This window comes from Lampetra planeri, chromosome 19 (genome assembly GCF_965212315.1).
Source record: "Lampetra planeri chromosome 19, kcLamPlan1.2.h2, whole genome shotgun sequence".
Lineage (NCBI taxonomy): Eukaryota > Metazoa > Chordata > Hyperoartia > Petromyzontiformes > Petromyzontidae > Lampetra > Lampetra planeri.
Genome location: NC_136125.1, coordinates 470,398 through 497,193, shown reverse-complemented (window position 1 = coordinate 497,193; position 26,796 = coordinate 470,398). Strand labels below are relative to the sequence as shown.

General features: G+C 50.7%; 1 protein-coding gene across 9 annotated transcripts in view; it reads right to left on the bottom strand.

The window, feature by feature from the left end:
* Positions 1 to 26,796, bottom strand: part of HERC2 (HECT and RLD domain containing E3 ubiquitin protein ligase 2) — a 156,855-nt gene that overhangs the window by 121,526 nt on the left and 8,533 nt on the right. For 6 of the 9 annotated variants that reach the window (XM_078602720.1, XM_078602725.1, XM_078602722.1 and 3 more), the window contains exons 3-23: positions 21,635 to 21,752; positions 19,819 to 19,953; positions 18,920 to 19,211; positions 18,366 to 18,466; positions 16,911 to 17,067; positions 15,477 to 15,581; positions 14,712 to 14,886; positions 13,243 to 13,416; positions 12,388 to 12,585; positions 11,087 to 11,241; positions 9,658 to 9,815; positions 9,340 to 9,453; positions 7,454 to 7,705; positions 6,471 to 6,670; positions 5,133 to 5,333; positions 4,291 to 4,519; positions 3,784 to 3,908; positions 3,084 to 3,268; positions 2,042 to 2,205; positions 891 to 1,046; positions 23 to 208 (exon numbers count right to left, since the gene is read on the bottom strand). In XM_078602720.1, the coding sequence (XP_078458846.1) occupies positions 23 to 208; positions 891 to 1,046; positions 2,042 to 2,205; positions 3,084 to 3,268; positions 3,784 to 3,908; positions 4,291 to 4,519; positions 5,133 to 5,333; positions 6,471 to 6,670; positions 7,454 to 7,705; positions 9,340 to 9,453; positions 9,658 to 9,815; positions 11,087 to 11,241; positions 12,388 to 12,585; positions 13,243 to 13,416; positions 14,712 to 14,886; positions 15,477 to 15,581; positions 16,911 to 17,067; positions 18,366 to 18,466; positions 18,920 to 19,211; positions 19,819 to 19,953; positions 21,635 to 21,752 (3,580 nt within the window). The remainder of the gene's footprint in view (positions 1 to 22; positions 209 to 890; positions 1,047 to 2,041; positions 2,206 to 3,083; positions 3,269 to 3,783; positions 3,909 to 4,290; positions 4,520 to 5,132; positions 5,334 to 6,470; positions 6,671 to 7,453; positions 7,706 to 9,339; positions 9,454 to 9,657; positions 9,816 to 11,086; positions 11,242 to 12,387; positions 12,586 to 13,242; positions 13,417 to 14,711; positions 14,887 to 15,476; positions 15,582 to 16,910; positions 17,068 to 18,365; positions 18,467 to 18,919; positions 19,212 to 19,818; positions 19,954 to 21,634; positions 21,753 to 26,796) is intronic. The other 3 variants (XM_078602721.1, XM_078602728.1, XM_078602727.1) reach the window with 2 other exon arrangements.

The window sequence follows — 26,796 nt, the reverse complement described above, 5'->3', positions numbered from 1 at the left end:
CAAGCGGGGGAAGCGGCGTCACCCAAAATGCCGGGCCAGGCGAGGTCCTCGTGGTCGTCCTTCTCCGCGCCGGGCGCCAGGCCGTTGAAGCGGTCGAGATGCTCGAGCAGCCCGGCGAGCACGGGGATGGCGCCGGCGTCCTGCACGAGCGTCGGCGACTTCACCTGCAGCAGCAGGACGCCGAGCACCAGCTCCGGCAAGAGCACACCTGGTGCACAAGGCGCACACGCGTGTTAGCGCTCGCATGTCAGCGCCCACGCGGGCGGGGCGCACAGCTGCGGGAGGTGGCATCCGCAGCTCCTCCACCCGGAACCATTCCCACGCGTTCTGGGGATTCTTTCGCTCGGTTGGGCGGGACCCAAGATGCCTGGGAGTGAAGACCACGCTTCTCGATGGCGCGAATTATTACGTTGCGTCGTGTGCGAGAATAAAAGCCCGATGAAGCGTGGGCATCGGGAGACACAAATAACACCCATGTTACAGGCAACTACACGCGTTAGAATGGTATATGTATTAGTGTGTCCCCATGTCTCTCTACAGCTGTGCGTGTGGTGCGCTAACCACTGTGCCACTGCTCCCCACACACCCATATACTCACCCACTCACACAATCACTCACCACACTGCAGGTGATAACACTTCTCTCTGCGTCTTCCCTCACATTGCTCCAGTCTGGAATTCCCTCCAATCATCTCTTTTCCCCCAAGTTGTTACAATAATAATGCTACTCAATGCAATAAACTGTCAATGAAACTTTGATACCTCTGTTTGTTGCCGTCCGTTTGACATTTCGGGTCTGTGCTCAGCAACGGAGCAAAAAAACACACGCAGCACACAGCCTGCTCGAGCGCCAAGCCGCGCGCTTGTGAGACACGGTAGCACGGTGCGTACCACACAGGTCGCTCTCCAGGACGTACGAGACCTCGGCGAAGTGGCGGCTGCTGGAGTGGGCCACACTGGTGGCCACGGGCAGCACGTCGGCCACATGGCTGCACATCAGCACGATGTACTTCTTGAGCAGGGAGCCGGCGCCACTGGGCTCCAGTCCTGGGCAGAAGAACGGCAGCGCCGAGTCACGCGAGGCGCCGAGTCACGCGAGGCGCCGTGTGACGCGAGGCGCCGTGTGACGCGAGGCGCCGTGTGACGCAAGCGAGGCGCCCCCCCCAGACCGCCCCCCTCCACCCCTGCCCCGTGGTGCTGGGGAACGAGCCCGACACCGTTAAGCCTTCCTGGAGAATAGCGAGTTGAATTGTAACTCGTTGCACTTGGTACTCGCGCCATTCATACGGCGCAAGGCTATCATCACGAAGGAATGCGCCACTGTGTCTCAGCGCCTCTAAATACCAGTGTGGCTACGTTTATGGTGCAAAAGAAGTTCAACATAAACACGTACATAGACAGTCTGCCGTAGTTTCTCAGGAGGAGGCACACAATGGTGGACTCTGTGAAGCAGATGTGCAGGAATAGCCAGGGTATCCTGGTGGATTCGAACCCCAAACCAATGCAAGAAGTGGCGAGCGAAATACCGCTGGGCCACGTCATATCAGCACCCCAAGAACATTGACAGCACTCCCCGATCCCAAACACTTGAGTGTCAGAACACGGCGGCAGCAGCAGCAACAGCGTGCACAGGGCATTCCCAGCCACTGACACACACAGGTGTTAAGAAAATTACACATTTATGCAGTACAAAACCCTGGGTCGTGCCATGTGGAAGGGAATTAGTTTCAAGTTTCATGTTAATTTTGTTTAACCGGGTGAGAACTCAAGAGACCAGGATGGTAACATTCGCAAACATTACAAAGGCAACAACGTAAATAATGTAAAAAGATGTACAACAATAAACAAAAATATAAATCAGAGCAAAAACAACCAAATAATACTACAGTATAAACAGTGGTGTTCTCGGAAGAAGCCGTGACCCAGGAAACCAAGAGGCTGTGGCTCCGTGCCCTCACAGTGGGCCCTAAATCCCCAGAGGTATCCTGCTACATCCCCCAATCTCACACCACGATGGGTTGTCATCACGAGCGTGGACACACCCTCTGCTGGGTACAGCTTGCTGAACAGCAGCCTCTGAAAGCGCAGCAGGAGGTCGAGGGAGGCCGACTTCTCCCTTGGGGGACTCCCAAACTCGCAGAACTCAGAGGAGGCGATGTTCACGGACACAACCTTCAGCTTGCCGATCGTCTGCGATGCCACGTTTCTGCATTCGCGCACAGTGGGGAACAAATAATCTAAACTCATTAATTTTTTCCAGGTAAGGCTCACGGAGCTATATAGCTCTTTTTCAGAAGCGACCATATATTATAGCTCAACAATGGCTTAATATGTGAAAATGTATTGCAGCCAAATACTCTAAACGCAGTCTCTAAATGTAGAGGGTAAAAAACAGAGAACCCGGAGAAAAATTAACATGACGACGGGGAGAACATGGAAACTCCAAATATACAGCAGCACCAGGCGTCAGGGTCGGGATCGAAACCACGACCTCCTGTATACCAGGCGAGGTAGTTAACTCGCCACCGGGGATCCCACTCAACTGATTCGTCATCCTCAATCATTCCTCTGACAATAACAACGTGGTATCATTATTATCTTATAAAAGCTGGCACGGGTAATTCATTGACAGACACAATCACGGTGATCCAATGCTTACGACCCCATCATGCACATTTCAAGCGACGAGGCAGCAGCGTCATGATGCTGGGATCAAGTCTGGGAAGCCGCCCGCAAGTGAACCAGGTTCTCACATGCACCGACTTTGATGGGGTCAAAAGGGCCAAAATAACTGCCAAAAATCGCTTTCGGCTTTTAGTCAGAGGGCCACCGATCGCAAACACACCAGACAACTGGCACAGATTAAAATCTTTCAGCTTTAGAAGCACGAAGGCGGGCCACCTTCAGGGCCTCAAGAGAGGTTTCCTAGCATCACGTTCATGGCCGTTCCCTTCCCTGGTGTTCTGCTGACCGAGGGTATTTGAATAGCAACGTAACGTCACCAACTGCATGGCATCATAAGCAGCAGCATGCATGGGGATACAAAACAATGGAGGTCGCGAGAGCCAGGGTCCGCACGCGCACCTGAGCAGCTGCTGGACGAGCTGCACCAGCGGCAGGCTCTTGGCGCCGGTGTAGTCGTTGTAGAGGCCGGTGTTGATAATGTCCTTGTCGAGCTGAGAGCCGGTGCGCTGCAGCGACGACACGTTGGCCTCCTGCTCATCGATCTCCTTCTCCTTCTGCGCCTCCTTCTTGGCCTCGATGTCCTGCTGCCACACATGAGCGCACGTGCGCACCGCACACTCCATCACCGGGTCTTTTGCTACAGCTTAATGTACTCTAAAAATTACTCTTTGACGTTTGATTCGGCGAGTGGGAGGAAAACCACGTGCCTAAAAACACCAAGCACCCTAAGACAATGGCCACACTCTGCCAATTGGTCTGAAACAGACTTGCACACACAACACTGTTGTTGCACAGGACACGAGTATTCTCTAAGTCACGATTGCAATCTGCATTCAGTGAGTTTGGAATCCACAAAACTTGTATGAAAGTAGTTAATATTACTATAGGACATGGAGTAGAACTACAGGGCAGGGGGTGGAGCTAAACAACCTGTGTAGAGCGATCCAGCAGAGGATCGCTAAACCCTGGGCTAACTCTGAAATGATTGGTGACAATTCGTCCAGGCAGCCCTCCACGCCTATTAGGCAGACAGCATTCCCTGCCTGCTGGGAAGCAGCGCCTGAAGCGAGAATGGGAATGACGGGGTCTCAGTGTCCACCTGGAGCTCGGCGGCGATGGCGGCGTTGAGCGCGCACTCGAGGCCGCCGTCCGCCATAAGGCTCCCGACGAGCAGGTCGGTCATGAAGCGGCGCCCGGGGCTCATGCCCACGTCATGTCCAGACACTGCAACGGCAGAGACGACACGAGCGAACGTCGCCCACTCCCGCGTCAGCAATGCATCACACCCGCGTCGGCCATGCATCGCACCACCAGCCCAAAACCCATTTACATCTCCGGTAAACTCCCACGCACAAACTACTAGACCATTAACACAAATTGCAATACTGCAACGTGGTTTTTATAGAACTGAAGGAATTAATCAAACGAGTTATTAACAGAATGCCCGAGCAATAAAAACATTTCCTGCATAGGGGAGAGTTGGAGATGTGACCTAGGTCAGCAGGTGTCGCCTGTGACCTCACAGCAGACTTGCAACCAATCCACAGAGTGACTACACGAAGGAAGTAGTACACGAAGGAAGTAGTACACGAATGAAGGAAGAGACCTGCACTAGGCAGCAGGGCAGAGAGGGCCCGGGCTCGTTCCTCGGCTGTGGGCAGCAGCACCGACCAGCCGTTCTGCAGCACAGCCTGGGCGGCCGACTGCACGGAGGGCAACACGCCCGTGTTGCTGGCCAGCGTCACCACCGCCTGCTTGATGCTGCTGAGCAGCGGGCTGCCCATGCCCAGGCCGAGGCTCGCCGAGTCCACCCGGTGGCTGATGGCCGCGTGCAGCTGGCGACGGCAGAAAAAGGGGGAGACGTCGGCAATCTGAGCAACGGGCATTCGCAAATGGCGTAACAACAGCAGTGCCCTAGAATAGCAGCATGAAACACTGTTAGAGGAGGCCATGTGAAGGTGAGACGTGCACGGCTGTAACGTTAGTCACGTTTCAAATTCCTCTGGGTAGACAACCGATTCACCATTGACCTATGTGTCAACAGTGGTACGTGCCATGAACATGAACACAATTATTGTGAATGAACGTGTCATTGTAAAGTGTGCGGGTGTGTGAGTGAAGGCCGAGCAGTGAGGCAGAGGCTCATGAAGGACGCAACTTGGAATTTTGAGTCAGTTGCCCTTCAAGAAAAATTAAGGCCGGGGAGTGATGCTTATAACAAGCGGAGCGCTCGACAACGTGGGGGAGCACAGCTGGTGCATCTGCCGGTCAACCCATGGCACCCGAGTTTGTCCAGTGACCTCCTGCTAGAAAGCGCCTTCGACACTTCACATGACGGCCTCGAAGTGCACCTAGCCTGGCACAAGCTCCGCGGCGGCGATGTCGCTGCCACTTATCGGCGAACGGCGGCCGTCGTCGTTGGGAGCGGTGTGTGGCGCGGGCCCCCACCTGCAGGCGCAGCAGGTTCAGTGCCGACACGCACATGCACTCCTTCTCCTGCGGCGGCGGCCAGTCGGCAGAGCCGTCCATGCCCTCGCTCACGCCGTGCAGCAGTGGGTCGAGCTGCTCGAACGTGGCCTGGCACACGTCCACCACGAGCTGCGCCCGCAGGCCCACGGTCCAGTCGGAGCAGGAGCTCCATACGAAGCTCTACCAGGACGGCCCACACAGAGCGACGTTACACAAACACAAAGGTGACCCCCCCCCACACCACACCACCCTTACATCCGTACAGACCACTGCAGCAAGTGTTGCTACGCAATGGCGATACGGTGGCGAGATGTTAACTACATCGCCTGGTATGTAGGAGGTCGTGGGTTCAATCCCGACTGATGCCTGCTAGATATTTGGAGTTTGTATGTCTCTCTCCCCGTGGTAGCATGGATTTTCCTTTTTTCCCTCCACATTTAGAATCAATGTGGTTAGAGTATTTGGCTGCTATAAATGTATGCATAAGCCACTTTGTTGAGCTAACATTTGTGGTCAGGTCGCTTCTGAAAAGTACTATGTAGCTCTGTGCGCCCTTACCTGGAAAATAAAAAGTTAAGTTTAGCTGTAAGCGAGCACCAATCAAGGCTGATAGAGAGCACAAGGGTGTGGTGTGGCCATCACCACACCAAGCTGAATTTTTCTCCGCAGCGTTTCAGGTACTCGTTTATGGGGAGCAGAGGGGGGAGAGTGGAACTCTCAGGTTTGGAACTGAGCCGATACCCCACCCCCACCCCCACCCCCGATACCCTCCCCCCTCCCCCCCACCCCCGATACCTTCCCCCCTCCCCCCCCACCCCCCCACCCCCGATACCTTCCCCCCTCCCCACCCCCCCCACCCCCGATACCTTCCCCCCTCCCCCCCACCCCCGATACCCTCCCCCCCTCCCCCCAAACCCCCCCACCCCCAATACCCTCCCCCCTCCCCCCAAACCCCCCCACCCCCAATACCCTCCCCCCTCCCCCCCACCCCCGATACCCTCCCCCCTCCCCCCCACCCCCGATACCCTCCCCCCTCCCCCCACCCCCGATACCCTCCCCCCCTCCCCCCACCCCCGATACCCTCCCCCCTCCCCCCACCCCCGATACCCTCCCCCCTCCCCCCACCCCCGATACCCTCCCCCCACCCCCGATACCCTCCCCCCTTCCCCCCCACCCCCAATACCCTCCCCCCCCCTCCCCCCCACCCCCGATACCCTCCCCCCTCCCCCCACCCCCGATACCCTCCCCCCCTCCCCCCCACCCCCGATACCCTCCCCCCCCCCACCGATCCCTCCACCCCAACGTTCTCCACCCCACCTGCGCCGGGCCGCACGCGATACCAACGACGCGGTGGCGATCCGTGTCGGGCAGCGCGAGCATCGTCGGCAGCGGCTTGCTGCTAAGCGCCGTGTCGAAGTGCTGCGACTGCTCATTGCTGCCCCAGCTGTAGACGAGGCCCTCCTCCGTGAGCGCCAAGCAGTGCGTGCTGCCCACGGCCACATCCAGTACCTTCTCACCTGCGCCAACAGTGGAAACCATTCGCATCGTTTCTCGCAGACGACTAGACAGCGAGCTCTCAATCCTTACATTCATCTCTGTCTCACTCTCCTCCTGCGGCAGCATCCACACATTATCGTCCGCACCCCCATCGTCAGCACCCCCATCGTCCGCACCCCCATCGTCCGCACACAGCATCACCCACACAGCATCATCCGCACAACCATCATCCACACAGCATCATCCGCACCGCCATCATCGTTACTGCCATCAGGAGCAGTAGCAGAAATTTAGTTTATATGGTTAAGTGGATATCAGTGGATAATTAAGCATCATATTGAATATACTCAATCAGCTTTAGAGATATTGGCTGTACAAGCCTGTGATCCAGTTCCCTTCAACTTGTATAATAAACTAAACTCATCACCAATTGGCTGAAAACATCTTAAAATAAAAATCCAATGCTGGACCCTCCTGGGTAAATTAATTATGTTATAATAAAAATAATAATCAATGTAAATAAATAAATACTACCTCATGAAAGTAAGAATGTGACTCTGCATGTTCAAATCGAGCTGAGTGACACTGGGACGACCAAGCCTCAGACCTTAGCCTAAATAATAAACGTGTTTATAGTTGGTTGCTCCTCCCCCGCACCTCGAATTAGCGCAATTGACTAAGTACGGTGCGAAAGAAGTTCAACATACATGTGCATGCGTAGAATTCACCTGGATAATCCCTACCGTCAGCACCCCTCCATACTTAAGGGTGCCCAGGGGCACGGAGCGACGCCCCCCGCGTACCTTGCAGCGCCTCGAGCAGGCGTGGGAAGCGCACGTGCTCCTCGGTGCCATGGCCCAGCCGCTTGCGCTCGCCCTTGCCCCACGTGTAGACGCAGCCGTCGCGCGTCAGCGCCACCGAGAACTGGGAGCCGCACCATACGCGCGCCACGCCCACGCCCTGCAGCTTGTCCACGGCCTTGGGCGTCTTGCAGCCGTCGCTGCCGCCGCGCCCCAGCTTCCCGTAGTCTCCGTCGCCCCACGACCACACTTGGCCTGCAGGAAGGTGGGGGAGCCGCCAGCGACGACCAAAGTCGACATTTGTTTAACCTGGCACGACGCACGGCTCTAAGGCGACACTGCCATTTGTAATACAGGCAGTCCCTGGACTTACCAACACCCGACTTACAAACATCCGTTCTAACAAATGAGCTTCCATAAGATAATTATTTTGAACCATCTGACTTGCGAAGGTGAACTCGCATTTGCGAACCGAACCACGGAACTATTTGATTTGGCAAATGCACAACGTTTTTTCTTATTTATGAGTTTAACAATGTTTCCCTTTTTGTTGCACCATAACACATTTATAACACTGACCATACGTGCATTTAAATGCAGTATATTATTGTGTTCGACTTACAAAAATGTCTCAGGAATGGTACCTGTTCGTAAGTTGGGGACTGCCCGTAGCCATTTTTGTTTAAGGCCATGTAATGAGCTTGCAATTTTTTTTTAGGTCACCCTCCACCACCCTACCTAAATTTGGTCGTGCAAATTGTTTTTACAACAGGAGGGCTGAGAGAATAATTATTGGCACATTAAGCGCTTTACTTAAGACAATGGGTGTATTTTAACAGCATCATACTGCGTGCCGTCGTCTGCTTCAATGGACATTAAAACCCTCGTGACGTTATGCAAAACAGAGCAGGCCATTTAGCGCCGGCATCATGACCCATATTTGCCACACATTGAAAAAAGCTGACATATTTACTTGGTAGCAATCATCACCCTTACAGTGCTAATACTTAGCAGAACCCTCCTGAAAAAAAAAGATCCTTGAGACTCGGCGAGGCTTCCCTACTTAAACAAGCGTAGCGATGAATGCGTCTGTAGTGACTGTACTTGTCACTGTGTGGTGCCGGGACTTGCGAAGTCACGGCCGGTAATGTTGTCATTGTGGGCAGCCTGGGTTGCGGGCTGCAGTACCAACACTAGCTGTGGTTGGGTGAGCGCTGGTTAGCGCGGAGGCACAGCGAGCAGCGTGCAGTGCCGGCTCCCAGTGAGGTAGCGAGAACGAGCGTCAGCGAGCCAGGGTTACCCTGGGGCATGACGCTCTGGCTGTGACCTGTTGTCACGTGACCAGACGATACTGAAAGGGGGCCACCAGTGGAGGGGGCCCGAGGGGCGGTCACGTGGTTCCGGACAGCTCTCGGGAACATTCGAGAGGGAGCTCGAGAAGCCTGGAAGGTGGGCGGGGCTTGGGGCGGGGCTGAGGGTGGAGCCAGCCCCAGCCCGGGGGCATGTAACGAGAGCTCCGTGAGGAGCTCGGGGTTCTTCACGTGTTGGTGTTCGAAGATCCACGTCGGGGAGAAGAAGCCTCTAGCCACGCGATCGGGGACCCAGCTTGTGGTCCGGACCGAGATAGCGAACCCTGCCTAGTTCTGCCATAGCGTGGTTAGATGGGCATTCGAGACCCGAGCGTAGGTTGTGTTATGTTACGTATGAATAAATAGTGTTACTCCAAAGATAATGTCTGCGACTCAGTTGGACTCACTACACGTCTGTCAAACACGCACCGTTGAGACCGACTCCCTCCTCTTTCCCCTTTCCTTCCCCGAAGAAGTTGTACCCCCCCCCCCCCCCGTGGATGGATCAATAAAAGTAATTTACAACAAGAAAACACACACCGTTATCCGTAACGGCTAGGGTCTGTGCGTCTTTGGTGCCACAGGCCACATCGATAACCTTCAGCCCAGCCAGGGCAGCCACCAGTGTGGGGGTGCTCTGGTCCTCGCTGGTGCCTGCACACACACACAACAGAGATACCCCAGGTAATCTTTAACAGACCATTGGGCAAAGACGGCAACAAACGGCACCATCGAAGTTGCGATGAATGAGAGCGTAACGCGGTTCTCAGATCGAGCGATGTTGTTCGCGCTTGGAAAAGGGGGCAGCAGTGGCGCAGTGCGAAGGAAGAAGGGGAGAGGAGAGAGCGGCGAGGTCACCGTGGCCCAGGCGGCCGTAGTTGCCACGCCCCCACGTGTAGAGCTCCCCGTCGGCGGTGATGGCCGCGCTGTATGTGCTCCCGCAGAACACGGACACCACTTGCTTGCCGGCCGGACGGCCCGACAGCGCCGCCACCAGCTTGGGCTCGTCCACCGCACTGCCGCGGCACCCGCACACACAAGACAAAGATCCTTCGTGTAGCCTCAACAAACTTTTGGGCCAAGTGCTATTAGCGAGCACCTATGAAGGCCGGCAACGGTACACAAGGGGGTGGGTGGCCAGCACCACGCCCGGTCGCCTGTCTCCCAAGTGGTGATTGTTTACACACTTATTTGAGGCCGAGTCGACTTAGACGAGGCCTAGGATTGGTTCAGATAATCATCACTGGTGTTGGCCGTGAGTGCGAATCAAACTCGGATCGCCAGGTTCGTAGCGTAGCGTGCGCTAGCCACTGCACTACCGCTCTCCACCACACACAAAGACAAAGTTCCCCCATATACTCTACACACGCGCACACACACACATTCGCACACACACAACCCAGCACAAACGCAACCCCAGTTAACCAGCACATGTCCAGTGATAATCCAGAATTGTGGAGGTAGCAGCGAGAGTTGGTGGATCATCGCACAGAGAAGGCAGTAGTACAGCAAGTGGACTATCTATTCCCATCTCTACGGAGATAGAGCGTTGCTCCCTCGCGCAAGGCGTGGGGTTCTCAGGGTGCTCCGGTTTCCTCCAACTTGTATAATAAACACAACTCGTCACCAAATGGATGAAATATCCTAAAATAAAAACCCAATGGGGAACCCTTCTGAAAAGAGTCCTACGACTGAGTGTGGCTCTCCTAGATAAAGAAGTAAACTATTAGAATAAAAAAAAATTCATTAATTGATAATACTCGGTGCAAGTAAGAATGCGACTCTGCGTTGAGATCGAGCTCAGTGACACTGGTCGACCAGGCCTCAGGCCTTAGCACAAACTACGGGAGACCTGCGACTCGACTAAAGAGAACCTCACGACTGCTGGACTCCTCGGTGTCGATTCGGACCAAGGTAGGCTTGCCGAGACGATACTGTAATTTATTTACATCAACAACAGCAGGTGCCTCTCAGCATTAAGCAGCGGCGACATCATTCTAGCACCGACACCAGGCTTGGCACACTGCAAGGGTGGTGAAGGCCTTTTGGCTACAGCGCACGTAAAGCCGAGGTGATGAGAGCTGAAGCGATGGAGCTGGGCACCGCTCCAAGTTGCTACAGTTTTGGCTGCTTAACGTACCGGCCGCTGCGAGTCACTTCTCTGCCCACTACGGAGGAGCGACACTCCCTGGTGCGAGGCAGCGGGAAGTCCGCCCCGGCTGCAGTGCGCACAACAAAGACGAAGATCCCTCCCCTGTAGTGCCGCCGCACGGACCGAGGGGCTCACCAGGGGTCCCCGTGGCCAAGGCAGCCGCTCTCCCCACAGCCCCACGACCAGACGTCCCCGTCGGCAGAGAGGGCCAGGAAGTGCTTGCCCTGTGGGTGCGTGGCCACCTTCACCACCACGTGCTCCGCCAGCGCCTCCAGCAGCTGCGGCGGTTGCTGCGTACGCGCACGCAGGAGGCACCGAAGGTGAAGGCACGCGGGCGAGGCGGCACGCGCGTCGCGGTAGCGGCACCGCCAAAAACGGAGCGACTTCACGACGTGGCAGACTTTGGTGAACGAGTGGCCTCCACTAGAGCCAGGTGTACAAAGTCAAACTCGGTCAGCAAAGTTACGTAAACAGTGGTCTCATTTCACCCATTTTACAGCCATGAGTGAATCAAATGCAGGTCACCCTGCAGCTAGCCATTCATGACATGCGTGTAGATGGGAATGGTCATATTTGATTTTTGGTGAAGAATCTGCAGGGTGAATAGGGCCCGACCTTGGTTATTCCTCGTGCAATGTTTTTATTCTCTAGCTATTGCCACAAGGTGGCAGTAGACGCATCCTGTGTGTGTTGTGGGTGTGGCCCACAAACAACAGCGATATTCGCCCGTGTGAACTCGTCAACTCATATCGGGGCCCAGCCACAATGACGAAGGCATCATTGCCGGTTCCCGGGAACCAGCTGTGAATCGGTTAAGAGCTGTGAGGACAACTTCATTGTTTTAATTCATCAAACATATTCCAACTGCTTCATAGGAATCGCCACCACAGGTGGTAGAAATGCCCCGCGGACGTTCTTATAGCCAGCAGTCAGATCGAGGGTGGGTGCCAAAAGAAGCATTCAGAAAAAGATGAAGGAGTTGTTGACAGGAACGGTGATTGAAACGGCAAAGCGAGCCAAGACGATGGTGTGGAGCGTAGCTTTTGCATGGAACGGCGGAAAGGTGGAGACGGTTCGAAGTGTTCGAGACGTGGAGGAGGGTGCAGAGAATGGGCTGGGCAAAGAAGATGACCAATACAGCCATCTTGAATGGCATCAATAAAAGAAGAATGACAATAGAAGTCATGAGAAGGAGAAAGAGGAACTGGAGTGTGCACAATGTTAATGACGTTCAAGAGGGGAGAATGCAGCAGTAAAGAGCAAGAGCAAGGCCGAGGATTTGGATGTTGGAAGAGCTGCAGAAAGGGCCATTTGTGGAAGTGAACAGGAGGGCGGAGAACGGAGGATGAAGAGGGTTGCAGCCGGGGGGACCTGTCGGTAAGACAGAGCACCGAAGCAGGAGAGCAGAAGGAGCAGCGAGGTAGCGGGCGCAGTACCTCGCCGTGGTAGGGCTGCACGTAGACCCTGCCGTCCTTGGCAAGCGCCAGGAGACACTTCTCGGAGCAAGCAACGTGCTCCAGGCCCAGCTCTGAGAGAGCCTCCACCTGCATGGGGCCGTTAACCAGGGGCAGCGTCTGACCGCCCCAGTCCAGGAGACCCCAGGCCTGGACGAGCTGGGAAAAGCGGCCGCCCCCCTGCAGGGCACCGCGTGAGGGAGGGCGATCAGAACAACCCAGCACGCAGCACTTGGCAAAAAACGAGTCAGGCCTTATGCTTGCATGTTTCAGGTTTCACGGTGATTTTGTTTAACCAGGTGAGAACTAAAGAGACGAGGATGGACCTCTCGTTTGCGAGAGGGGTCACCAAAAATGACTAAAAGATAGGATAACAAGTACGACAATGAAGCCAAATAGCAATTAGACCCAAAACAACCGCGCTTTACTCCTCTATCCCTCAAGAAATCTGGGCCGATGGCTCCAACACTACACAGTTTGCCCGAATAAACCTATAAAATTTTATCCTGGAGGGCCAAGCGTGCATTATCTCAAAGTAAAAACTAAACTATTTTTATTTTACCAGATAGGGCCCACTTAGCTATACATCTCTTCTTCAGAAGTGACTTGGCCACATGATAGCTCAACGCAGCGGCTTATTATGCGGATGGAAAAATCGGAGGACTCGGAAAAAAATCCACATGACCACAGAGAGACATGCAAACTCCGAATATACAGGCGTCAGGGTTGGGATCAGAACCCACGACCTCCTGTATACCAGGCGAGGTAGTTAACATCTCCTAGCCACCAAAATGGTACACGGCCATGGCATAAAGGGCGAGGGAGGAGGAGCCTCACCGGTTGTGAGGACAGCGCGTTGCAGGGTGGCGGCAGGCACGGCGCCGCCAGTCGGTCCAGGTGAGCCATGATCACCACGGCCGTCTGCCGCAGGTCGATCTCTACCTCATTGTCCTGGGGCAGCACCAGGTAGCGAAGGAAGCTCTCATTGGGGCCCAGCGGACTCACCAGCACCTGTGCCCCACAAAGACAAAGATTCCCCCCGTATAGCCTTAACAGACTTTTGGGGCAAGTGCTGTTCGCAACTAGCACCTATGAAGGCAGGCACTGTGCACGAGGGGATGTGTGGCCAGCACCACACCCAACAATCTTTGCCTCCCCGGCGGCGATGTTTTTACACACCGCAGCAGGTAAACATTTGAGGCCGAGTTGACCCAGGACTGGTTCAGATAATTGTCACTGGTGTTGGCCGTGAGCAGGAATTGAACTTGGATCGCCGGTTCGTAGAGTTGCGCGCTAACCACGATACCACCATTCCCTTGCGCGCACACACACGGCACCAGGCCACATGACTTCCAGCCGCAGTGAGAATGGACCTGCCCCCTCTGGTTCTCCAAGCCACAAAAATCATACTGCCAATGAGCAATCCCTCCCGTGGCCGTGTCGGCAGGGCTGCCACCGTTCCCACAAAACAAAATTCAGACATATTTCTCAGTCAGCCTAGGTCTATCAAAACTGTGCAGTCGGCTGCAATAAACTTCAACAACACAATACCGGTAACAGGTCTCAGTAGAAATCGATCCTTGCCACCCAAACGCAGAAGAAAATAAAGCCTTTCCAAAACATTGCAGGACTCAACCGCACGCCGGGCAGCACGCAAGACGAGCGGAACCATCATCCCGAATAATTCCCTCGTCGCAGATTCCACCACCACCATCCAGCCACGGGGGGGCTCACGGCCCCCTTGCAAGCGGTGGGCTGCCTTGCATAGAACTCGACCTGGCCGCGGCAAACGCAATCACCCTTCCACAAACTATCACCCAAATGTGACTGCGGCGCAAGAGTGGAACAGATCATGAGTCTATGGGTCTCTATGTAAGTCTATGAGTCTCTACTTGAGTTTATGAGTCTCTGTATGGGTCTCTGTGTGAGTATGTGGGTCTATGTGAATTTTTGGGTCTCGCTGCGAGTCTATGGGTCTCTGTATGTATAGGTCTCTGTATTGATGTCTATGTAAGTCTGTGGTTCCCTGTGCCAACTGACAGTGTTCTCCGAGGGCACGCGTGTGATACACGCATTGTCTCTTGAAGCCAGCAGCTAGACTTACAACTCAGCCGTTGATTGATAGTTGTTACTTAATTAAATTCCTATCCATGGTGAATGAAAACGGATGCCAACTTCCAGACTGTCCGGGCCAAACCAGGACAGGTGGAAAACCTAAAGGCACGAGAGTCGCCGGCTGGTTACCCCTCTCCAGAAATCGCTGTGCTCCCTTTTGCAACCTGCCGGTACGGGAGGCGGGCGCTTGCCTGTGGCTCGTCCTGCTTGGAGGCGGCAGGCTCCTTGCCAGCCTGGATGTGGTGCAGCCGGCGCAGCAGAGGCAGCAGGGGCGCGCTGGTGCCCTCGGACGAGCGCTCGTTATCCGCCTCTCTCGTGCCACTGTCCCAAAGCTGCAGCAGCAGCTGCACGGCCGACAGCATCTGGCTGCACAAACCGAGTGGAGGAGCAGAAAGCCGGGCCGTCAGCGCACAGAGGGGGAAAACCCGAGAAGAAAAACCTGAAGTCACGGGTGGCAAAAGGTAACAGCAGCCTCGGAAAGAAACAGAACCTGTCTAGATCGACAAGAAGGCAGGCCTTCATTCAGCAGCAGATTGATCATGGCTAGGATGACACTGACCAACAAACATACATGACCAACAAACATTCCAACCCACTCGTATACTATCATTGGTCGAGGTTGAATGATGATACAGCACTTATGAATTTCACCCCAGTCGCTTGCTCACTGGTGGTCGGTCAAATCTATATTACTCCTCCAGCGCTACTACCATGGCCACTGTTCCCGTGAACTTCACTCGCCGATTCCTCCACCCATGTTGGCGACTTGGTCTACCAGACACCTGCCCACCTACCCACTCACCAACTCACCATACTGCAGGTCACAACACTTCTCATTCCACTTTTTTCCCCTCACACCGCTCGGCTTATGAATTCCATCACAGACTCTTTTCCAAGTTCTTGCAATGACCAAGCTCGATAAAAATAAACACGTTAACTCGTTGGCCGGGCAGTACCTGAGCGTTCCTCTCTGCACCGCGAGCTCGAGCAGCAATGCCAGGGCCAGGTGCTGGTCCTGAGGGGGGATCCCGCCAGGGCCCTTGGCGGCTCCATGCACGTCGCTGCACGACAGGGGGCACACGCGTGTCACCAAACTCCGCGTCACTCTCGCGCCGGCAAAAAACACACCCACTCGGCGAAGGGATGCAGACTGGCAAACAAGACCGGCATAAACGGTGGAGTCGACACAGACTAAGCTAGACAGACATATGTACGTGTTGAACTTCTTTTGCACCGTACGTAGCAAACCGTGCTATTCGGAGGTGGGCAACCAACATTGGAGGGCATGGGGTTGAGAGAGGTGGAAGCTCTCCGAACTGCAGGAGATCGGAGCAGATGGACGCGGTCAACTGGCCTGCAACTCTCACGGTTCCAGGTGGCAACCCTACGTGACCCGGAAAGTCCGAGAATCGGCATCTATGCTCAAGTGGCTGGCATTTCTTAGTTCCGAGAACTGGTAGTATCGTGTTGAACTATACTAAAAAAACTAAACTATTTTTTATTTTACCAGGTAAGCCCGACTAAGCTATATAGCTCTTTTTCAGAAGCATCCTGGCCATAAACGATAGACCAACGGAGTGGCTTATCAAGTGGACATTTACAACAGCCAAATACTCTAAAGACGTGTTTCTAAATGTGGAGGGAAAACCGGACGACAAGAGAAAAATCCACGCGACCACGGGGAGAACATGCAAACTCCAAATATACAGGTGTCAGGGTCGGATCGAACCCCCAACCTCCTGTATACCAGACAAGGTCGTGAACATCTCGCCACCGTGACACCCCTATAGAACAGGATACCGCACAGAAGGCTGCGAAGTTTTGCAGTTAAGTTACAACTGTAAGCAGTCAAAGCATGGTATAAGAAAAGTTCTCAATCACACCTCACCATGCATATTGGAATTATGTTTTTTTTTTTTTACATGGCAGCCTGTGTAAATGGGATAAATGAAAAAAATGGGGAAAAGAACACAAAATACATAACGTGAAACAATCTCTAAAACAAAATCACAAATCTGTAAAGTTTTTCGTTATAATCAAGAGGCACGAGAAAATGCAGATGAGCGTAACCAGGCGGTGAGTTGGTACCAACGTCACCCAAGACATTTCCAGCGAAATCACACGAGCCTTTATACACGTGGGAGAAAACCAGAGCACCCGGAGAACATCCGGATGGAAAGATGTTAATCCACTTTCTCTCCTGCCGACGCTTGCGGCAGGTAGGGAGGTTCACAACAGTTGTGCGATCCACCAACCCCCGACGCCTCCACGGTTCCGGATGACGGGCCGCGTGCAGCACGGCCACCAGGACCGGCGAGGAAAACGTGAAGCGAGGTGGAGGTGGGGGTGGGAGTGAGGGTGGCGGGGTGGGGGGGTCCCCCGGCACGCACCCAGTGACGACGGAGCGCAGAAACTTGGTGGCTCGCTCCACCACCTCCAGCCACACGGCGGAGACGCTGGTCTCGTCGAAGAGCGTGCCCTCGGGCAAGGCCTGCAGTGCATCCAGCGACTCCTGCAGCAGCTCGCTGCACAGGTCCGCATCTTCGCCTGCACTCGCAAAGACAACAGACTTGTTGGGGCAAGTGCTGTTAGAGAGCAGCAAGCTATGAAGGCCGGTACGGCACTCAAGGTGGAGGGTGGCCAGCACCACACCCGGCCACCTTTGTCTCCCGAGTGACTACGTATATACATCGCACCAGGATCTCATTTGAAGTTTAAATCGACCCAGGGGAGGCCCAAGACTGGTTCAGGTAATCGTCACTGGTGCTGGTGGCCGTGAGCATGAGATAGGAAATCCTCGACCGATGGGCCGGCATTGAATATTGTCCTTAAATCTTTGTATTAAAACTGTGACTGTAAGACTGTGCAACTAAAATAATATATATAGTTATATCCTACATATTCTTGGATATGGGTTAAAAACATCTGTAGCTATTTCAGTAAAAGTCAGTCGGGAGAAAGGAGGGGGGATCACAGTCGTACATTGCATAGCACCCCTGTTGAAATAGGTCGTCAGCTGCTGGGTTACGAGATGTTATTGGCATTAGCACTCCAAACAAAACATGGAGCTCCATTCAACGCAAGAAGAATACAGGTCTAACATCGAGCTTTTTGAGCAAGTTCAAATAACCGACATAAAACCATGCCACAGCATTCTGTGTCAACTCCTGAAGTTGAGAACATCATGGTTTATGGAGCCTGTTCATGAGGTCATGGTGGAATGTGTACAATACGGGCACAGATAAGGATTTCAGCAGTGGAAAGTCAAAATAACATCTAAAATGGGTTAATTATAAATTTGTATTGCTAAACACCGCTTAAATATAGCAGCCACGGGGCAAAATTGACCACAGATTTCCTGACAAATGACAGCCTTCCATCTAACCCAAGGTTTCGTAAGATGTAAACCCACCTGCGTTTACAGCCCAAGCGGCGGACAAGGCCAACAACTTTCCTGCGTTCACTCTCAAGTCACAAATTCTGCCTTCGGTCCTGATAATGGAGGCACTGCCACGCAGCCAAATGCCACTGGAGCTGAAGCAACGTTTCTGGATTAGCTTTGCACCGCGAGCAGTGTGTGGCCGCTGCTGGAAATGGTAAATATTTCCTCACAGAAGGAATAAACTATTGAATACAGTTCTTTGGGGAAACGAGAGCAAAGGCTGAGACAATTTATTTTGTACAACGCTGACCTGCCTTTAAATATAATCCAAGCCATATCTGGCAGTGACAACAAAATCAAGCTAGACTTGATCGTACACAAATAATGAAAACAAACAACCAATGACGGACAAACACCTGGCGTGTGCACGTTCACGCATGGACACGGAAGGGAGGTTACGAACCCGAACGCCAGGCTCTGCGCAGGAAGGCAAAGGCGAATGAGAGGGCAGCTCGAGAGCCCACGCGAGCCAGCCCCTCGACGCCCTTCCCCACTGCCCGCATGCTGGAAAACAACAACAAAAACAAGGGACAAAGCTCCCCAATATCGCCTCGTGTCCCTCACCCTTTCCCCTTTTGTACAGACACTGGGGAGACGTAATTGTACATCGTTGCAATTCTGGATAATCGCCCGACGAAACGTCACAGTACTAGAATTGTAAATGTTGTGGGTTCACTCTCCAACAATACCGGTCTACTGAAGTAGTAACTAATTGGCACGTTATGTTTACGCAACAAACCTTACTAAGTGGCTGTGTCGGATGGTGGCGGGTTTAATGACACATTTATAGTCACGCGATTTAACCCAACAAAAATCTCTATTATGGATAATATTGGTCAGCGAAAGCCTACGTGTCAAAACGCATGTAGGCGACGTCAACATCTCAAGCGGATCGTACGAACTGATCTCTACGCAGGAGAGCCTGTGCGAAGGCCGCAAGTTAACCTTGGGCCTCACCCGCACTTGTCGGTCACCGCGGCGGAAACATTGGCAGCGGCCGCAACAGAGCCTGTGCCGCCGCCGTTCGGGGTGGTGGCAGAGGGGGCGGTGGCGCTGGGCGTGCCCGCGCCGTCGGCGGGCGAGGCGGGTGACGGCGGCAGGCTGCGGCCCAGCGCCAGCAGGTAGCGCTCCAGAATGAGCAGCCGCTGGCGGAGACGGGCAGCCGACAGCGTGCTGGAGGCCGCCTGTGCCGCCATATCCTGCTGCTCGCTCACGAGCACTTGCAGGCACTCGCGCAGCTCGCTCATGTCTGCAGCAGGGGGAGTGAGAGGGGGAAAAGAGAGACGCACAGACCGCTCTTCTAGCCGACCGGCGCTCGAAGGCTCGACAGCTGGCGGTCGAGACTAATGAAGGAGCACCAGAAATCAGAGGGCACAAAATACTAAATGGAGAACCCTCTGCCCTTATCTCTGTAAGAATGCAAGCTCATTATATAGTTGTATAATATTAGCACATTATATTTATTATATATTAAGCAGAATTCCATTCTGTGTCTTAATTATTTAGTTTCAGTTCATCAGCCTTTTTCTTTTGCAGACTAATATTATCAAACAGGATGTGTGTAAACAAATCAAGTCTGTACCAGTATTGACCTTCTGGGTCTCATCAGGCAGTCAGGTTTGTTGAAGCCAATAGGCTGATGGATAAAAATTATTGTATTTGTACGTGGAGAAACTGAACTTTGTCCTCGTATATGAAATGTACCCACAATGCTCCACGGCAATGCATAACGCAGTCTGCCTCGTGTGCACCTACAACTTTTCTTATGAGGGACTGTGGTTTAAATCCGGGGACACTATGTGTACCGTGCCCATCGGTCGCTTTACAAGCAGGGAGCACGGGGGCCGGGAACGCACCGGGCTGCTTTCCCCACACCCACGAGTCCATGATGGCGCGGGCCTGGCGCGGCGGGGCCTGCAGCTCATCCTCCTCCTTCTCGCGCTCGTTGGCCTCCTCCTTCCTGGAGCTCGACTGCGACTCCCGGCTTTCATCTGCCCATGTGCACACTCTCGTCATGATGGCGATGACGACAGCGACGATGATCATCATCTTCTTAGGTTTTTTCGGTAAAGTCACGTAGAAAGTAAAATAAAATAAAAACAAAAATCACGACGTTTGAGGCAACACAAGTCTCCGTCATCAGGTGGGACCGTCACAGCCAGATTAGCTGTATCTTGATACAGCTAATCTACGTGACTTTACCGAAAAAACCTAAGAAGATGATTCCTTGCAGTCACGAAAGCTTCAAATCTAGGATGATCATCATAACGAGAATGATTTTGACAGAGCCGCCCTCCTCTACGCCGGGCCCCTCGGAGCACTTTACACGTGACGAGGGGACTTGCGTGGCATCTCATTCCAAGTATTTGGAAGGGCGACGGGTAGCCATCCTTGCTACCCCTGTGGGCACAAGGTGACTCACTACCTGTCCTGAAATCCAGCCATTAAACTGCCAGTACGTGGTGATGTTGCTGTGTACAACCCCATTTGAGAAATTTGCGGGTAATGCCATGCCCTGGTTAACGCGCAGAATGCGTTCCTGAAAATCAGAACGCAAATCGAAAGGACTTAAATCGAAGCAAAAAGATAGGGCGATGGATCGTAACATGGTACAGTACATAAATAGAGGATGCTCAGTGACCCATTGCACATCTGTACTGTGCAACAATCGGTGTAAAAAGTGTATATTATTGATATTTTAAGATATCCATTATACTATATGTATTATTAGTTGTTTATCATTCAAAACAAGTGTAATCTTGTATAAAAAATTGTTGCCATAAATACGGTATGTGAGGAACAAAATATGAATAGAGTACGGGTACACATATGAAAGACTAAAGCCAATCAGGGAGACTCAAGCTTGGGCACCATCTGGCTCCTCAAATGTTGCCAGGCAGCAAGAGCCATTTGGGTCTTCATGGTAAAGTTTGCAAATCTCGATTAGCTTATGGCAAGGTACCACAACGCAAAACGGGACTGGAAATCAATAAGTTGAGTAAGTTACAGTGAAAGTACGTAAAACGGGAGGGCGTACATCGGGGTATTCCTGAAAATTTTCGAATTTGGCAAATTTGGACATAATGATGCAGGCCACACAATGGACTTCTCATTTTGAAGGACATCACAGGATCTCTACCGTCCACTGTGAGGCAGATGGCACGCAGTTTATGGTTATTACACCCGCAGTATTAACCAGGGTGGCCTGCAGGATTCGAACGGCAGGGCTCTGGAAGAGGCAGTGAACGCGCTACCGCTGGGCGACTCCTGTGCCAAGGTGCAACAAGCACGATGAGGAGTTGTGCAGAGAAACCATCAGCAAGAAGAAATAGAGATTGGGTGCCATGGTTGCGAGATGTTAACTACCTCGCCTGGTATACATGAGGTCATGAGTTCGATCCAGACCCTGCAAGCCTGTATATTTGGAGTGTGCATATTCTCCCCGTGGTCCCGTCGATTTTTCTTCGGGTCTTCCGATTATTCCCTCCACGTTTAGAAACATGCGTTTAGAGACTTTAGCTGCTATACATTTCCACGTGATAAGTAATTTCGTTGAACTATCATTTGTGATGGCCAGGTCACATCTGAAAAGAGCTACATAGCTCAGTGGGCATTACCTGGTAAAATAAAATAGTACAGCATAGAGTTGCGTGAACGCATAACGCACGCTACCTTTAGGACTCGCCACTTCGTTGGAATTCTGGGGTCCATCGCAGTACACGAAGGACACCTCACCATCCTTCACCATCTCGTTCCACAGAGTGCACAGCCCATCTCGGCTGAAGATCAGCTGCAACCAAGAAATGTGTTTTTTTGTCAAAATTACCCCAAAGTTTGGGTGTGCGCCTCACTGTCTGGAGCATCTAAATATCCAGAGAGCGCAGTCAATGTAGGGCAAGATCAAACGAAGCAGAATCCCTCTTCCTCTTAGTATCTTTCACACAACGGTCAATGGTACAGTGTATAATAACAAATAGTATAACATTTATATGCTTAATACAATGTACAAAGTAATATATAGTATCGTAATTGTATAGTCAATATACAGCAGTGTGATATACATTAGGGTGGGTAGAATAATACATAGTGCAATATTACAATGTATAAGGTTTATAGCAATACAATATATAATTTAATGTTGGGTTTGTCTATGGCAGTATATAATACGGTGTAGACTCGTGTGATGTAAGAGAATAAAGTTTAGATGGAAGCATATTATATATTTTTTACGACGTAGAATGGTAATGTATTACTTACTGTTAGTAACTCAGCTTATTGTAGAGTATATTTAGTATACTGATGATACTATGTAGTTTATACTTTAGTTGTTTTACGTGGTGGTTTTAGTTACTGCAGCTACATACTATTAACACTCTTTCCCTTTATTAATGCTACCCCTATCCCCTCCCTTTGATGCTGCTAATCCTGCATAATGCACGGGCATAAGTAGTACTATTCACATACCTGCATTTCCCATATCCCCTCCCTTTGATGTTGCTAATCCTGCATAATGCACGGGCATAAGCAGTACTAATCACATACCTGCATTTCCCATATCCCTTCCCTTTGATGCTGCTAATCCTGCATAATGCACGGGCATAAGTAGTACTATTCACATACCTGCATTTCCCATATCCCCTCCCTTTGATGTTGCTAATCCTGCATAATGCACGGGCATAAGCAGTACTAATCACATACCTGCATTTCCCATATCCCTTCCCTTTGATGCTGCTAATCCTGCATAATGCACGGGCATGAGTAGTACTAATAACATACCTGCATTTCCCATAAATATGCTAAATGCCTCTTGATATGCATATTCTTTTGTCAAGGCGCTCTTTTCCCCCCTTCCAACCCAGCTTATATATATGCTCCAAGCACGTGTGCTGTTTCATTCAGACGCTGTCGCCTCGACAGACCTGGTATCACCTGAGGACGGCTGCTTGCGTTGTGACCGAAACGTCGTGAGAATTATTTTATTATGTTTTATTTTTATTATTTTATTACTTCCCTTCTACATGACTTTACCGAAAGAACCAAGAAGACAGAATCACCAAGTGAACATATTGGCAGTACATATTCTTTGGTTCTTTCGGTAAAGTCACGTAGCTAGAAAAAGAAAAATTATAATACCAAAAAGTGAAAAAAACGAATGTAGACTGTCGCCTGGTTATTAAGTTTGGTGAGTGTACTGGCAGTCTATAATGTAGATTACATTATGAGTACACTCACTCCAATTAAGAACCAGACTACAGTCTATATTAGTGTATATATTTTTTTTTATTCACTTTTTTTTTATTCTAAATTTTCTATCTACGTGACTTTACCGAAAGAACCAAAAAATATTAATTCTTGCAGTCACGAAAGTTAAGTTAAAATTTAACCTTTGGTGTTGTGTGGTATATAACAAAAATCACATTTTTCTAAATATTTATTTTCCCGCGATTCGAAACCCTGGTCAAAAAATATTGCAGCGTGCTTCAAAATCAGTTCTCATGATGTCAAAGCAGTCGACATCAAGAGATGCAGCTGAACATGAAGTTTCAGTCTGTTGCCGTAAAGCAGCACCCAGCTTGATGACGATTGTCTGCTCCCTGTTCCAAAGGCAGATATGACTCCTCGTGCCCTAGACTTGGTCGGACGGTTCCTCGATTCATTTCCAGAATAATTTCTTGGCGGACGGTGGCATAAAAAGATTACGACTCGTGGTGTCGCCACACATTCAAATGGGAAAGCAGCTGCTGAATCAAAGGTAACTTCAGATTGAGAGTTTGCAGCTCACTCAAAGGCAACAGGGACATCGTCAGAATGTTTTATGAGAACCGGTGTGTAATGCTGCACCGGTGTACCACCAATACATCAAAATGCAGAGATGGAAAAAAAGACGAATTAAAATTAAAACCAAGCGAACAAGATTATAATTTAGGCGCAGTTATATTTAGAATGCGAATTAAAAACAAGTATTTACATTAATTCCATAAGTGAACGGTTTGTAAATGCCAAGAGGATTCAATATTTTCCACGAGCACAAGGCATTACACAGCCTCCACATGAGGCGACCTTTCTCGAAAGAAAGCTCACAAATGCAGAGGCGCACGCCTTGCCTCACAAGGCTTGCAAGGCTCATAAACAAAATTAACGCGGTGGCGATTAATTTGCAAGCAGCACTGATGACACCCTTCGACGACTGCAGATGTTGTGTTGCTGACAGTGGGAGGAGACCGGTCTTGCTAAAGCAATCGCAGTGAACACAACAGCTCTTATTGATTTACAATCGACCCTAAGCGCGCGATTTAAAACCAGTAGCAAAATGTGCGTGGCCATAATTTAGTTAACCCTGCCTTGTCATACAACAATATTAATATATCTTACTACAGGCCGATGCTCCGGGCAGTTAGGGACAGTGTAGTGGGAGTTTGTACACTGGGGCCTGGAGAAAACTTGGATAGTTTCGGAAACTTGAAAAATTTGGTTTAAAAATTGACACGCAAGCAGTTTGCTATTAGATTTAACGACACACAAATATGTGCTCTCAGCCTTATGCACACCACCATCTCAAAACAACTGCATGTGTGGCCATTTTGTCATTTTAGAGACAAGCCAAAGAATGGAGAAAGTTTCCACGTGTACAAAACAAACCCTGCAAACCTAAACACGGGTACAAAATATTTCCGTGTATTAAAATAATAAAATGTTACTGCAGAACTCTATTATGAGATGGACCATGCCAATTATTTCACAGAAAACAATGTATGCAAATGCTATGCTCATGCTACATCCAGGCGAATGGAGCGAATAATACTGCACACACAAGGTAGAATAAACCGCAAACGATACAAGCGAGGTGGTAAACTCGAGACAAATATTAATTCTGTTCGAGTCAAATCACAACATCGACAATGAGGGGTGAATTGCAAGATGCCAACTAGAAATGAACAATAGTTGATAATAGTTCATAATAGTTCAAATCGCGCCCGACTTATATTAATAGCCTTAGCAACCACACAAACAGCAACCAGCGAAGAGACGTGATGGCTCATCCATCGTCTATGCCAAGGACGTAACATTATAGTTGCACGAAGGAATATGTTATTATGTAAGTGTAAATTTAGGTATGTGTACCTTGTTATGAATTTCAAAGATAGCACATACTTAAATCCAAACATGTATTCATATGGCATGTATTAGTTGGCTGGACAAACATACAATGCATCCAGACACTGTCTGCTTATAATCTCCACAACAACCCCAATGAAATATTCTGTGCCGAGTATTACATAGTTTTTCACCAACTAGGACCCATATTTAACAGAGAGGATCTTGGCCTATAAACATCTGGCAATTCACCAGCATCGGTTCTAGCAAACCAGACTGCTGATGAGACGTTGAATGTCAAAATCGGTCCAGACTTTGCTTGTATTGAACCAATGCTGCTGACATTCAGCCCTCAGAAGGCCATGTGGCAAAATGCATGCGTAAAAAAACACACACACTCGTATTTTCACGTAGATGGACAGATATGTGAAGGAGTATTGTCTGTTTATTTATTTTGATTCCAAATGAACAGGTTTGTGAATCTCCATGGACTATAAATAAGTGAAAAAAAAAGAAAAAGTATACGTAAAAAAAAATCATGGACCAAGCCTTATTAACTCATCTCGCTATCATATCAATAGAGCAGCATAAAGTTGCACGATCCACCCACTTTGAGAAAATCTTAGACCGATGGGGCCAGCATGAAAGCAAGATGCGTGATAACTTAATTGCGAGTATTGTACCTTTCAATATTTGTATTAAGTCACTGAGAGACTGTCTTCCTCTAAACCAGTAGTTCTTAACCGGCAGTGCACGTACCCCCTGGGGGTACGAGATACCCTTTCTGGGGGTGCGAGACATGCCAGATTTTTTTTGAAGGTAAATCATCAAAAACACAAATTAAGCACGGGCATGTAAGTACAACTACTTTGTTTCATCAAACCCTGTGTATTTATTCACATTATAAAAACATTTACGATTGAGAACCAAAACAGGTGCAGACTGCAGTAAAGGCTAAGAACTACTGATCTAAATCCAATATACGGTGCAACTAAAATAATATATATAGTTATAGCCGACATTATTGTTTACGGGTTAAAAACATCCGTAACTATTTGAGTAAAAGTCAGTCGGGAGAAAGGAGGGGGGCCCACAGTCGTATCTTGCATAGCCCCCCTGTTGAAATAGGTCGTTGTGCCCCTGGCTGCTGGGTTATGAGATGTTATTGGCATGAACACTCCAAACAAAACATGGAGCTCCATTCAACGCATGATGAATACAGGTCTAATGTCGAGCCTTTTGAGCGAGTTAAAATTACCGACATAAAACCTATCCACAGTATTCTGTCAACTCCTGAAGTTGGGGAAAATGGTGCTTTATGGCGCCTGTGAAAACATCGTTCATGAGGCCATGGTGGAATGTGTACAAAAAAGGCACGGATAAGGATTTCAGCAGTGAAAAGTCAACATCATCTGTAAAATGGGTTAAATAGAAATAGTTATTGCTAAACATCGTCTACATATAGCAGCCACGGGGCCAATTTGAACACAGATTTCCTGGAATGACAGCCTTCCATCTAACCCTAGGTTTCGTAAGACGCACGCCCATATGCATTTACAGCCCAAGCGGCGGGCAAAGCCGACAACTTTCCTTCGGTCACTCTCAATTCACAAATTCTGCCCTCGGTCCCGAGGACGCAAGCATCATGTGACCTGTGGTGCCACACAACCAAACGCCGCAGTTGCTGAAGAAAATCAGTGTGTGGCCTCTGCTGGTAATAGTAAACAAACATCGACTGC